The sequence below is a fragment of the Nerophis lumbriciformis genome, linkage group LG27, assembly GCF_033978685.3.
Source record: "Nerophis lumbriciformis linkage group LG27, RoL_Nlum_v2.1, whole genome shotgun sequence".
Classification (NCBI taxonomy): domain Eukaryota; kingdom Metazoa; phylum Chordata; class Actinopteri; order Syngnathiformes; family Syngnathidae; genus Nerophis; species Nerophis lumbriciformis.
In genome coordinates this window covers 20977052-20992311 of record NC_084574.2, presented here as the reverse complement: position 1 = coordinate 20992311, position 15260 = coordinate 20977052, and the positions used below count along the sequence as shown (strand labels likewise).

At 39.8% G+C, this 15260-nt stretch overlaps 1 protein-coding gene across 1 annotated transcript in view; it reads right to left on the bottom strand.

The window, feature by feature from the left end:
• p4hb (prolyl 4-hydroxylase, beta polypeptide) overlaps positions 1 to 14298 on the bottom strand; it is a 51105-nt gene extending 36807 nt beyond the window's left edge. Inside the window, exons 1-2 of the mRNA XM_061988402.2 lie at positions 13934 to 14298; positions 5379 to 5585 (exon numbers count right to left, since the gene is read on the bottom strand). Of these exons, the coding sequence (XP_061844386.1) occupies positions 5379 to 5585; positions 13934 to 14072 (346 nt within the window). The 5' untranslated portion in view covers positions 14073 to 14298. The remainder of the gene's footprint in view (positions 1 to 5378; positions 5586 to 13933) is intronic.
• Positions 14299 to 15260: the final 962 nt, after the last annotated feature.

Here is a 15260-nt window from a genome sequence, read left to right as displayed (position 1 = left end):
ATTTCATTTAATTTTGATGATTTGAAGTGGCAACAAATGAAAATCCAAAATTCCGTGTGTCACAAAATTAGAATATTACTTAAGGCTAATACAAAAAAGGGATTTTTAGAAATGTTGGCCAACTGAAAAGTATGAAAATGAAAAATATGAGCATGTACAATACTCAATACTTGGTTGGAGCTCCTTTTGCCTCAATTACTGCGTTAATGCGGCGTGGCATGGAGTCGATGAGTTTCTGGCACTGCTCAGGTGTTATGAGAGCCCAGGTTGCTCTGATAGTGGCCTTCAACTCTTCTGCGTTTTTGGGTCTGGCATTCTGCATCTTCCTTTTCACAATACCCCACAGATTTTCTATGGGGCTAAGGTCAGGGGAGTTGGCGGGCCAATTTAGAACAGAAATACCATGGTCCGTAAACCAGGCACGGGTAGATTTTGCGCTGTGTGCAGGCGCCAAGTCCTGTTGGAACTTGAAATCTCCATCTCCATAGAGCAGGTCAGCAGCAGGAAGCATGAAGTGCTCTAAAACTTGCTGGTAGACGGCTGCGTTGACCCTGGATCTCAGGAAACAGAGTGGACCGACACCAGCAGATGACATGGCACCCCAAACCATCACCCAACCATGCAAATTTTGCATTTCCTTTGGAAATCGAGGTCCCAGAGTCTGGAGGAAGACAGGAGAGGCACAGGATCCACGTTGCCTGAAGTCTAGTGTAAAGTTTCCACCATCAGTGATGGTTTGGGGTGCCATGTCATCTGCTGGTGTCGGTCCACTCTGTTTCCTGAGATCCAGGGTCAACGCAGCAGTCTACCAGCAAGTTTTAGAGCACTTCATGCTTCCTGCTGCTGACCTGCTCTATGGAGATGGAGATTTCAAGTTCCAACAGGACTTGGCGCCTGCACACAGCGCAAAATCTACCCGTGCCTGGTTTACGGACCATGGTATTTCTGTTCTAAATTGGCCCGCCAACTCCCCTGACCTTAGCCCCATAGAAAATCTGTGGGGTATTGTGAAAAGGAAGATGCAGAATGCCAGACCCCAAAACGCAGAAGAGTTGAAGGCCACTATCAGAGCAACCTGGGCTCTCATAACACCTGAGCAGTGCCAGAAACTCATCGACTCCATGCCACGCCGCATTAACGCAGTAATTGAGGCAAAAGGAGCTCCAATCAAGTATTGAGTATTGTACATGCTCATATTTTTCATTTTCATACTTTTCAGTTGGCCAACATTTCTAAAAATCCCTTTTTTGTATTAGCCTTACACAATATTCTAATTTTGTGACACACGGAATTTTGGATTTTCATTTGTTGCCACTTCAAATCATCAAAATTAAATGAAATAAACATTTGAATGCATCAGTCTGTGTGCAATGAATAAATATAATGTACAAGTTACACCTTTTGAATGCAATTACTGAAATAAATCAAGTTTTTCAAAATATTCTAATTTACTGGCTTTTACCTGTATATCAGTGTTTCCCACACATTCATTTATTTGTGGCGGCCCACCACGAAAGAATTACGTCCGCTACAAATGGATTTTTCGGCTTTTGACTCGCTCGACCGCTCATAAAAGCAATGGGACTGTCTGTGAATGTTGCTTGTAGTTACAACTACGGTGCAGTAGGTGGCGGTAGCCTACTATGCATTGCAACTCCGCCAATAGCACTTAATTCACCTGGTAGGCCAGAAGAAGAAGAAGAAGAAGAAGAAGAAGAAGAAGAAGAGGGACGGACGGACGGGATCAAAATACGAGGGTAATATAGGTTATAGGTAGAAAGGTTATAGCTGCATCGCTCACGGCTCGTCATATATTTAACGTTAATCCGCGATTTCACCGAGCGTTTCACTGACGGTGAGCAGCCTGACGCTGCTTCATTAACACCGCCGCTGTTTGACTCGGGTTCCGGGGCAGACGCACGTAATAACAGTCTCCTGTTACCATACCGACGAGCTAACGTGTCCAGGTTATAACCCTGTTGTCAATAAACACACATGGACTGAAGCTAAATTGTCCACTGTCCACTGCAGCATGTGAATGCAATGCAAAGAATAACATCTGAGCCAACCAGCTGTTAAAATGTTGTCCAGGTTAATGTTTTGGCCATTAAAAGCCCTTCATTTCAAGATTTCAACTGTGATCGGGCTTTAAACAGGTGGCTGACCTGTTCAGATGAGTGTAACTGCTACTGGTCAAATAATGTAAAATAGCATTTAATTTTACATGTATGCAATGCCATTTAAATGTAATTATAGATAATAATAATAATAATAATAATAATAATAAATACTGTGTAGTGTTGTAAATAGTCATCGGGAAGAATTTTAGTAAGATATAAGCCATGAGCACTACACAGCCAGAAAAAAACCTAGGCAGGACAAGTAAAAACATTGGGGCAAGTAGATTTGAGAAGTCGGGCAAGTAGAAAAAAACCTTAACGTTGAACCCTGCATGTGTTGAGCTGCTGCCGCTTAAGGTTAGACGGCACTGTACATAGAGCGGTTCTGCTCGTTAGTAATAAATTCTAATGTTGGATGTTCACTCCTTCACACAGATGAGTATAGAAAAATATTTTCAACGGCCGAAAAGGGCTCGACTTGGAGAGGAGGTAGGCCTACAGTCCGGACCACAGGTGCGACCTGTTCAGCAGCAGCAGGAGGAGGAGGAGGAGGAGGTTGACTGACTGTGGCAGGACACCTCTGCCTCTGTTTCACTTCATGTTGCTGGTAAATAATATGGTTGTAGTAGTAGGCTAAAGTTAAATTATTTAGTATTCACTAATTAAAGGGGCAGAGCTTTAAGAGACATTTTAGCTTTTATATTTTATAAGATATATTTTTTGTAAGAACCACAATTAATAAATATATTTCAGTGAATCACTAATTGTTCAAATCTGTATATAAATATGTACATAAAATGTTGTAATTATATTCCAACTCCGCGTTCCTCTTGGTCATCGCCGCTGCCGCCGCCACCCCCCGACCACAAATAGATGCCTGTCCTGTGGGAAACACTGTATATATATGTATATATATATATATATATATATATATATATATATATATATACACACCAGTGACGTGCGATGAGGTTCATGGCTGGTGAGGCACTGACTTCATCACAGTCAGATTTACAAACATATGAACCCTAAAGAGTATCTTATTCACCATTTGATTGGCAGCAGTTAACAGGTTGTGTTTAAAAGCTCATACCAGCATTCTTCCCTGCTTGGCACTCAGCATCAAGGGTTGGAATTGGGAATTAAATCACCAAAAATTATTCCCGGGCGCGGCGCCGCTGCTGCCCACTGCTCCCCTCACCTCCCAGGGGGTGAACAAGGGGATGGGTCAAATGCAGAGGACAAATTTCACCACACCTAGTGTGTGTGTGACAATCATTGGTACTTTAACTTAACTTTAACTTTACACATACAAACTGTAGCACACAAAAAAAATCACATTTAATTAAAAAAAAACGTTATTATGGTCCTACCTTTACTTATAAGTGCGGGAACAGTGGTGTTCGTGTTGGAGGAGTTGTGAATGAATGAAATATGAAATCCGTGCTGCAGTCTGCAGGTGTACGTAATGTGTCCCTGCAGTCATTCACGCTCCTCCGCCGCGGGCATTGTTGTTTTTGCACTTTTTGGCTTCTCGTTAAGTGACTTTTTTTGGGTGGATTCGGTCTTGCACGTGGAGGGTTTGGGTGTGGGCTTTGGTTGGTGTGGCGCTCCCGTCGGGGGGTGCGTTAACCGGCACCAGGAGGCGGGATTACGCGAGCCTCAGCCAGTGCGTCTTCGCAGCAGATTTATGATTGCTCAGCACAATAAATACTTTACACACATACAGTTGTTGACAAAATACACTGTACATTATATACCTCAGCTAATTAAACTATGGAAATGTATAATATAATTTATATAGCAATACGGTCTCACTGCACAGCAGGCCAGCAGTTAGCCGAGTCCGCAATCCATGTTGAGGCACAACGCAGTGACGTGCCTCAACTGGCTGCTGATCATCGCACCGTCTCTTCTCAGTATTTGAACGGCAAATGTGAAAATTCAGCGATTTTGAATAAAAATAATCTAAAACTGGTGAAGTTAAATGGAAAATAACTTTATAGTATAATCACTGAATACATATAACAATTTAATAGATTTTTTTTCTTTTTACATTTTTTTTACTTTCCAGGCGGGGCCTCACCTGCCTCTAGTGACCGCACGTCACTGATATATACATACCGTATTTTCCGCACCATAAGGCGCCCTGGGTTAAAAGCCGCGCCTTCAATGAACGGCATATTTCAAAACTTTGTCCACCAATAAGCCGCCCCGTGTTGTAAGCCGCATCTAACTGCGCTAAAGGAATGTCAAAAAAAACAGTCAGATAGGTCAGTCAAACTTTAATAATATATTAAAAACCAGCGTTCTAACAACTCTGTTCACTCCCAAAATGTACGCAAATGTGCAATCACAAACATACGTATATCAACATGGACAGAGCTGCGTGAAAAAAGCCACCCGGCCTCTTCGCGTAAACTTAAACTTACCTTAACCACTCGCTCATCTTTTCTTCATCCATCCCTTCGAGTTAGCTTTTATGATGACGCCGGCTGGAAAGGTCTCTTTTGGCAAGGTCTTCCTTTTGAATATCACCATGGGTGGAAGTTAGCATGGCAAGCTAGAACCACAGTGAAGGATGACTTCTCATTCCCTGTGGTGCGAATATTCACCGTACGTGCTCCCGTTCCACAGTGCGGTTCACAGGAATATCAGTTGCTGTGAAATACGGTAGTAATCCGTGTGCGGATGGAGAGATTGCGTCTTTTCATGAACCGGATCCTTGTCGCTTAGTAGGAGCCATTTTGTGGTCTTTACAGATGTAAACAGGAAATGAAACGTACGGTGATACCCGCGCGTTTTTTCTTCTTCTTCCGGGGGCGGGTGGTTGCTTACAGTAGAAGAAGAAGCGCTTCCTGTTCTATGGGGGCGGGTGCTTACCTTGGCGGTTGCTTGCGTAGAAGAAGAAGCGCTTCCTGTTCTACCGGGAAAAAAGATGGCGGCTGTTTACCTAAGTTGCGAGATCGAAACTTTATGAAAATGAATCTTAATATTTATCCATATATAAAGCGCACCGGGTTAAAAGCCGCACTGTCAGCTTTTGAGTAAATTTGTGGTTTTTAGGTGCGGCTAATGGTGCGGAAAATACGGTACATATACATACATATACATACATACATATACATATATATATATATATATATATATATATATATTTTTTTTTTTTTTACCAACAATTGTGCAATGTTGCTTTAAAAACATCCCATCTCCTCTGATAAATCAGTTTGGGTTAAAAAGAAAAAAACAACAGCTCACCTGAGTACTCTTTGGGTGAGTCCTTGTCTCCTCCCTTGAAGAACTTGATAGTTGGGTATCCTCGGACACCAAACTCCTGAGCCAGGTCGTTCTCTTCCGTGGCGTCAACCTTACCCAGGCGGATCGCTGAACCCTCCGCCTTCAGCATTCCAGCGGCCTTGGCATACTCCGGAGCCAGCGCCTTGCAGTGACCACACCATGGGGCATCTGACGGATGGAGTACAAGCAAGAAATGTAGTGAACACGTTGGTAAAATATTTGGCACAACTCGGGTACAACGGCAAAAAAACAATTCACCTGAAAAGACGATTTTGGCACACTGCAGGTGCAATTTCTTTTGTCTTTACAGTGAGATTGTGTTTAATAAACAGACATTTGCATAGAGCAACAATAATTTGTTCAGTCCAATGTTGATATTAAACACTGGAAATGTATCTGTTTAATAAAACTTCTGTGATTAAGAGTTAACTAGACAAATTACAATAATCACAATTAAATATTTTAGTTTACTGTCCTAATTTTAAGACAAGAATTACTTATTTTATAATCATCCATTTATTCAAAGCAGCAACTATCCACACAAAAGCAATTAATTGTTAAAATATCAGTTTAAACGCAAGGCAATTCATCGTATTTTTCGGACTATAAGGCGCACTTAAAATCCTTTCATTTTCTCAGAAATCGACAGTGCGCCTTATAACCCCCGCCTTATATTCCGTACATTATTCCGCCTAATGTGCGGAATAATTCTGGTTGTGCTTACCGACCTCGAAGCAATTTTATTTGGTTCATGGTGTAATGAAAAGTGTGACCAGTAGATGGTAGTCACACATAAGAGATACGTGGACTGCAATATGACGCACACACAAGGAAATGTTTTAAATTTACAACAAAAATCATAATATGACCCCTTTAATGTGCCTTATAATCTGGTGCACCTTTTGTATGAAAAAAGACCTGAATAGAACCACTCAGCGGTAATGCACCATTTAATCCGGTGCGCCCTATGGTCCAGAAAATAGTTTAAGTCACAAATGCATGTGAATGCTGAAGAGTTGAAGCTGAACTGAAATACTTTACAGAAAATGTGGCACTACGGTAACAGTAGGAATTCTAGCATATTGTGGAAAATGTCTGCCTCAATATTTTGATGTAGTAATTGTTCGAATGGGTGGAAAGATGCAATTTTTAATTGGGAATTTCCGGGCCAGAAAACTTGGAATTCCTGGATTACTGTGATTTTTGGAATGCGGCAAATAAAATAGCCTACAGTAGGATGTCCTCAATTAGCTGAATGTTGGAACGGTGTGAAATTGGGCTGCCGTGCAGAGTCTGCAACATGGTCGGACATGTTATTTATGTTTTGTTTTTTTGTGTCGCTGGGCACCATCATTCTCACTAACATTCATAGTGCAGGTAGTTGGAGGGTGGAATTGTGGCGATCTTTGGCTGTGGACAATCACTACCAACAGCGAGAACGCTCGTAACTCAAGATGTATGCTCGTAACTAAGCTAGCAAAAAGCCAAGATAAAGCAACTATCTCAAAATATTAACTTACGGTCCCCCACTGTAGTGAGAATTATCGAGATTAATCAATTTGTGTAAAAATAATGTATAATCTCTGGAAATGAGGGAATTTTTGGGAATGTGGAACATTGTCAGTCCAAATTTTGATCAGTTTTCATTTAAGACTGGTTTGATAGTAAAGGGGAATTGAATTAAAGGGGATTGACATCAGTGGCTTCGGTGAGCTGCTTTTCACCCCTAGGAATTTGAAAGTTTACCCTAGATCATAAGTAATGCCTCTCACCGAGACAGTACAAGGATGAAGACAAACTGAAATGTTGGTATACTTTGGCATACAATTTAGATCCAGAAATGGCGATGAAGACACCTTTTTTCTTTTTGTGAGAATTATGAGTCATTCTTCATCTAAATTCATTCTTCATCTAAATGGGAATATATGAACATCCTAACAGTCAACATCCTAGTGACAGCAGACATTGTACAGCAAGTTATGTTTTATCATGTATGTTGGCACTCATGAAGTCTGCAGTGAGTAGGGCTGTGCGATATGGCTGAAACACATCACAATATAAGTTTTTAATATGGCTGAAATACATCACAATATATGTTTTTTTATATGGATTGATATTGATAATTGATATTTTTTAAGACTTATTTAAGCCTGCCAATAAATACAATACAATTTCTAACTTACCAAGGGTGCTATTTATTAGTGGAGAAAGTATTTGGTAGCCAGGTGGTACAATAAATGCAGTAAATTTGAAGGTTGTTGCAGTTTCGAGTCACTAGATGGCAGTAGTGTAAAAGCTATTGAACACTACAGAGAAGTTTGAGAAGCAACTAATTAAACTGACACATTGGAAGTGTCAGGATGTTGTCGCACCATCTGCATAAAACCCAACAAAACTAAAGACAAGTTTCTGTTATTGAGTTCATATCAATTTGTTACAGTTTCTCTCCTCACTCCATGTAGAGAATCCACAGCGAGACAGAAAGACGGCGCAACCAAACTTAGTAGTTCATACTGTTACCTGATTGGCATGTCACGCCCATTGCTCAGTGACACTTCCTGTTTCCTATTTAGCTGGGTTCCCAGAGTGACTTAATGCATAATTTTTTGGTTTCTTCTGACCAAAAAATATAACTATATATCGAATGTTTTATCAAACGCATTTTATATGGTATCGATTATGTCTATCGCGATATATATCGATATCATTCTATAGGCCCAGTCCGAGCAGTATTGTGGAACGAAAAAACAAAAATTGTCATGCAGTTTTGAAATGAATGTGCCGCCGAATGTTTAAAATTATCAAAATACAAAATGTTATTATGAATGTGGTTGTTACTACATTATATATATATACTTACAGCATGTATATAAAACCTTAATGGATGGAGGTGTTTGGATGTTTTTAGAGGGCTTTATAGGCAGAACAGAGCGACTTCATTTGGCTCCATTGTAAGCGGACTTGTGATCATAGTTATTTACCATTTTGAATGCATTAAAAAAAGAAAAACGTGTTAAGGGAACCGCACTTTTTTTTAAACATTTATTTTGCTTATTGTTCACAATCATGAAAGAGATGACAGATACATTTTTTAATGCATTCTAAGTATTAAATAAACGTAAATATAAGTCCGCTTACAGCGGAGCCCCTGGGAGCCGCACGATTACACCCATAAAATCCTATAAATAACCAGTAAAAACACGCCAACAATAAAATGACTTGAATATTAACCAAGTATTAGTGATATTGTTATTATAAGCGCTAACCCAGAAGAACTATTTATAGCGGTGACGTGATCACTTTTGTGTGTGCCTATGTATACATTATCGAGTGGTCTGCTGTTTCCTCGCATTCCTGCTCCATGCACGTTTATTGTAGATCATGTAGCATGCATCTCACCTGAGAAGTAGATGGCTGAGGAGATAATCTGACAGCCATTTAGGACCTGGAACTGGGGATAACGACACGAAAAAGCGCTTGTTCCCCCCCCCATTTCTTCGCAAGGATTATGAGACATTTTTAATCAAAATGGGAATATATGAACATCCTCACACTCGGCATCCTAATGACAGCAGACCTTGTATAGTAAGTGACATTTTATTATGTTTGTTGGCTCTGCTAAAGTCTGCAGTTAGCAGAAATCAGTGATGAAGAAAAAGAAGCAAACATAAAGATGCGCTTTTTAAATTAATGTGCATGCTTAAAATGATCAAAATACGTAAATATTATAAATGTGCCTCTTACTACATTACATATATACTTACAAAATGTATATAAAACCTCTATGGAGGTGTTCGGATTTTTTTAAGGGATCTATAGGCAGAATTGAACATCTCCCATAGGCGCCATTGTAAGCAAACTTTTCATCACATGTATTTAATATTTAGAATGTATTTAAAAAAACAAAAAAAAACAAAAGGCTCCAGCACACCCCGTGACCCTGAAAAGGACAAGCGGTAGAAAATGGATGGATGGATGAATCCGTCGTCATGTCTTTCATAATGATTCTAACCGATAGGCAAAATTTCTAAAAAAAAAAAAAAGTGCAGTTCCTCTTAAAAGGAAAATGTTTTAGTACAGAAAATGTGATAATTATTTGGGGTTGATAAACAGCCATAGTCTTGAATGAGCTCAACATTTTAACGTTGGGTTGGTGTGAAAAACGTGAATGTTGTTGAAAAAGGTCAAATTACGGGCTGGAAAAAAATATTTTTGCACAGATCATCCATTGTGTTCGCCCTTAAGCATTCACACAGATGATGTTTTGTTCAGGTATGCCAAAAACTAATACCCTGCAGCGCATCATTTTGAATGCTTTACAATACACCACAATGCAGTAGTCTTTCGTTAAGTACACGTCAACTTAGCTCCACAACTATACAGAAATCCCGCCCACCCTAAAGCGCAGACTTCAACCATTAAAATACTTTCTATAGTTCAAGACTTACAGTCATTTAAAAACAGCACTGCACATCATCATGGCGGCTACAGTTTTGATGTTAAAGGTCTAAAAAAAATTATGTAGAATGTCCGGCGGACCCGCTTGGAAATCTTAATGGGCTGCATGTGGCCGTATTTTGCCCAGGTCTGTTCTAAACGATAGGCAAAATTTCTAAAGAAGTGCAGTTCCATTAGGCAAAATTTCTAAAGAAAGTGCAGTTCCCCCTTAATGAAAATGTTAAAGTACAGAAAATTTGATAATTATTTGGGGTTGATAAACAGTCATAGTCTTGAATGAGCTAAACATTTTAACACTGGGTTGGTGCGAAAAACGTGAATTTTGTTGAAAAAAGTCAAATACCGTGGTGATGAAAAAACATATTTTGCACAGATCATCCATTGTGTTCGCCCTTAAGCATTCACACAAATAATATTTTGTTCAGGTACACCAAAAACTAATACCCTGCAGCGCATCATTTTGAATACTTTACAATAAACCACCCTGCAGTAGTCTTTGGTTAAGTTAGCTCCACAACTGTACAGAAATCCCGCCCACCCTAAAGCGCAGACTTCAACAAATGAAATACTTTCTATAGTTCATTACTTACGGTCATTTAAAAACAGCGCTGCACATCATAATGGCGGCTACAGTTTTGATGTTAAAGGTCTAAAAAAGAAATATGTTGAACGTCCGGCGGACCGGCTTGAAAATCATAATGGGCCGCATGTGGCCCGCATTTTGCCCAGGTCTGTTCTAAACGATAGGCAAAATTTCTAAAGTGCAGTTCCTTTAGGCAAAATTTCTAAAAAAGTGCAGTTCCCCTTTAATGAAAATGTTAAAGTACAGAAAATGTGATAATTATTTGGGGATGATAGACAGTCATAGTCTTGAATGAGCTCAACATTTTAATGGTGTGAAAAATGTGAAAGTTTTTGAAAAACGTCAAATAACGGGCTGGGAAAAATATTTTTGCACAGATCATTCATTGTGTTCGCCCTTAAGCATTCACACTAGGGGTGTAACGGTACACAAACATTTCCGTTCGGTACGTACCTCGGTTTAGAGGTCACGGTTCAGTTAATTTTCGGTACAGTAAGAAAACAACAAAATATACATTTTGTGGTTATTTATTTACCAAATTTGCAAAATCTTCCACCAAAAATATTTTTCTTGGTGGAAAATTTGATGTGACGTAATGGGAACCTTGGATAGGTCAATAATTCAAAATAACATTGATTTTGATTCAATATTATGTTTTGAGCAATGACAGTTTGAAAAAAAAAAAAATGCTTTGTTTTATTAGTCAACATTGCAACTTTTTCTAAATTACATTTAACCTTTAAGCTTTTTTTATTTCACTTTTGTTATATTTTTGTTTATTTTAATAATATTTTTAGAATGTGCCGTGGGCCTTTAAAACATTAGCTGTGGGCCGCAAATGGCCTCCGGGGCACACTTTTGACACCCCTGCTATATATAATAAAAAATTAAATGTGATAAATCTATGGATAAAAAGCAGAGCCTGACGACGCATGCCCGTTTATCACAACTCTCTCGCTCGCGCTCTTTCTGTCTCTCCCCCTCCCTCACGAATGCTGCTGCACACCTTCACAATTAGTTTTGTTTTTAACCCCTTCTTAACCCTGAACGTACATTGTTAATACACGCAACTATAACTCGAGGTGCCGGACATTTGAGGCGTTTGGGGGGCACCGCCCGGGCGGCCCCGTGGGGTAGGACGTGTGGTCAGGACCTGGCCCGGTCGCTGCTAGCATGCTAGCAGCTAACGGGCTACAATAGACTGGCCGTGCGTCCTCTTTTCACCGGGCGTGTCCTCTTTTGCGGAGCAGTCGGGGCGAAGTTTCTTGGGTGCCTCAAATGTCCGGCATTTTGAGTATTGTTTACACAACATGCAGTACGCTACTTAATATGTCCGTGTGGAAACTCGTTCGGTACACCTCCGTACCGAACCGGAACCCCCGTACTGAAACGGTTCGATAAAATACCCGTACCGTTACACCCCTAATTCACACAGATAATATTCGGTTCAGGTATGCCAAAAACTAATATCCTGCAGCGCATAATTTTGAATACTTTACAATACACCACCATGCAGTAGTCTTTGGTTAAGTACACTTCAACTTAGCTCCACAACTATACAGAAACCCCGCCCACCCTAAAGCGCAGATTTCAACCATTGACATTTGTAGAACGCCCGGCGGACTGGCTTGAAAATCTTAATGGACCGCATGTGGCCTGCGGGCCGTATTTTGCCCAGGTCTGTTCCAAACGATAGGCAACATTTCTAAAAAAAAAAGTCCAGTTCCTTTAGGCAAAATTTGTAAAAAAAAAAGTGCAGTTTCCCTTTAATGAAAATGTTAAAGTACAGAAAATGTGATAATTATTTGTGGTTGATAAACAGCCATAGTCTTCAATGACCTCAACATTTTAACGCTGGGTTGGTGTGAAAAACGTGAATTTTGTTGAAAAACGTCAAATAACGGAGTGATGGAAAAAAATATTTTGCACAGATCATCCATTGTGTTCGCCCTTAAGCATTCACACAAATAATATTCGGTTCAGGTATGCCAAAAACTAATACCCTGCAGCGCATCATTTTGAATACTTTACAATACACCACCCTGCAGTAGTCTTTGGTTAAAAGTACACGTCAACTTAGCTCCACAACTATACAGAAATCCCGCCCACCCTAAAGCGCTGATTTCAACCATTGAAATACTTTCTGTAGTTCAAGACTTACGGTCATTCAAAAACAGCACTGCACATCATAATTAAATTATCCCCTCAACTCCCCCCAAAATGAATTAACTCGCTGGAATAAAAAAAGACAATATAACATACATCCATAAACGTGGACGCATGTGAAAAAGTGCAATATATTTATCTGTACAGTAATCCATTTATTTATTTATATATATTTTATATATATTTATTTATTTATATATGCACCTTATTGTTTTTTTTATCCTGCACTACCATGAGCTTATGTAACAAAATTTCGTTCTTATCTGTGCTGTAAAGTTCAAATTTGAATGACAATAAAAAGGAAGTCTAAGTCTAAAATGGCAGCTACAGTTTTGATGTTAAAGGTCTAAAAAAATTATGCAGAACATCCGGCGGACCGGCTTGGAAATCTTAATGGGCCGCGGGCCGTATTTTGCCCAGGTCTGTTCTAAACGATAAGCAAAATTTCTAAAGAAGTGCAGTTCCTTTAGGCAAAATTTCTAAAAAAAAAAGTGCAGTTCCCCTTTAAGGAAAATGTTAAAGTACAGAAAATGTGATAATTATTTTGAGTTGATAAACAGCCATAGAAGACTATGGCTGTTTACATTTTAACACTGGGTTGGTGTGAAAAACGTGAATTTTGTTGAAAAACGTAAAATAACGTGGTGATGAAAAAAAATATTTTGCACAAATCATCCATTGTGTTCGCCCTTACGCATATTCAATTCAGGTATGCCAAAAACTAATACCCTGCAGCGCCTCATTTTGAATACTTTACAATACACCACCCTGCAGTCTTTTAAGTACACGTCAACTTAGCTCCACTATCCAGAAACCCCGCCCACTCTCAGCTCATTGGCTTGTCTGACCTACGATCAGGCCGTGATTGGTCCAGGGATAGTCACGTGGTTTGGGAGCAGGTCAACAATCTGACTCCAGAGCAGCGGGACAGGCCTGAGTTGCTCACAGCTTCAAAGTATTTGTGACTCATTCAAAATTACAGCTCATTGGCAAACAACTTATGTCTTTACTGTCATCATTAAACGACCGCAGACCTGCTACTGCAAAATAAGTAAATTAAAGTATTACATGTTGTGTATAGCTTAAGTTATATGTTCAGTGCGCGCGTCAAGTAATTAGCTGTATCAAAGTCAAGTGTTAGCCTGAATCGAAACATCATTATACAGAGTTTCCATTCCACTCCAGGATTTAGACACTACCGGAAGTAACTTGGGGAAGGCGACAAAGTTTCATTGTATGACACACAGGTTAGCTAGCAAGCTAGCCGAAGAGCCTGGAAAAATGGCGGACAAGCTTTCGGGGTACTTACAGAATTCTACTAGGATGTTGGGATGCAGTAGGAGAGCCTCGTCGAAGTTACTTTTCTTAAGCACCAGGACGTCATCTTCCTCGGCGATCTCCGCCGAAATGGCTACGGCTAACGTGCACAGGAGGAATATCTTGAGCATTTTCGTCGACGAGAAGTCTTCCGCAGGACAGATTTGGAGAGTGAGAGACGCAGTCAAAGTTGCTCTTTGTTCTTCCTTATTGGGTTTTTTTTTTGGTGCTATTTTTTGTGTCTGGCGCTCACTAACGTGGCAGTGCGCTCGGGAAGCGGAGGGGGGTCAGCTGCAGTGCGCATGCGTATTTATCAGATCCTAAGCAGTTCGTGTTGAAATGTGACTGGACCGCAGCTGCCTGCACCTGGAAGTGAATTAAGGCGCCGGGCGACTGTTGTCCTACGTCAGTGACGCGCACAAACGTCACAAACATATACAATCAAACAATAAAAAGACACCGTCGTAGCACATACGTGTGCATAAAGACTACGTACGTCAGCGCACCGCGGTATCCATGCAGCGAAATGCCTGAGTGGATGTATGCTAATGTTGTAAATGTTGAATACTATAAATAAAGGTTGAAAAAAAGGATCTAAACATATGTTGTGGTATATATAATATATTTAAAAAAAATACATGTTAAAAAAAAATGCCTGAGTGGAATCTACCATTAACGGCAATGCATTTATATTCACAATAAAACACTCGCTCGTCAAAACACAGTTTATTATTTGCCAAGTTTACGCATTTGATTTTATTCCAAATGTCCTTGTTTAAACAAGCACAATGTGCAGGCATTCTTTCGGATGAATTGCTAGGCACTTCGCCTCCAACCAGCAGGCTCGCCGTAGCACGCAGATCGAAGGGGGCGTGTCCAGTGATTATTATTATTTCTTTTTATTTAAAAATGTATATATTTTTTTGTTTGTTTTATTTTTATTTTTTTTGTGTTTTTTTGTAATTTTGTATTAATTATTTTATTTTTATTTCTTATTATTTTATTTTTTAGTTTTTTTTTTTTTTTTTTTTTGACGTGTCCAGTGATTCCCATTCTTTTTTTATTTTAATTTTTTTAATTTATTTATGGGCAGCACGGTGGAACATGGGTTAGTACATGTGCCTCACAATATGAAGGTCCTGAGTAGTCCTGAGTTCAATCCCGGGCTCGGGATCTTTCTGTGTGGAGTTTGCATGTTTGTTCTCCCCGTGACTGTGTGGCTTCCTCCCACCTCCAAAGACATGCACCTGGGGATAGGTTGATTGGCATCACTAAATTGGCCCTAGTGTGTGAATGTTGTCTGTCTATCTGTGTTGGCC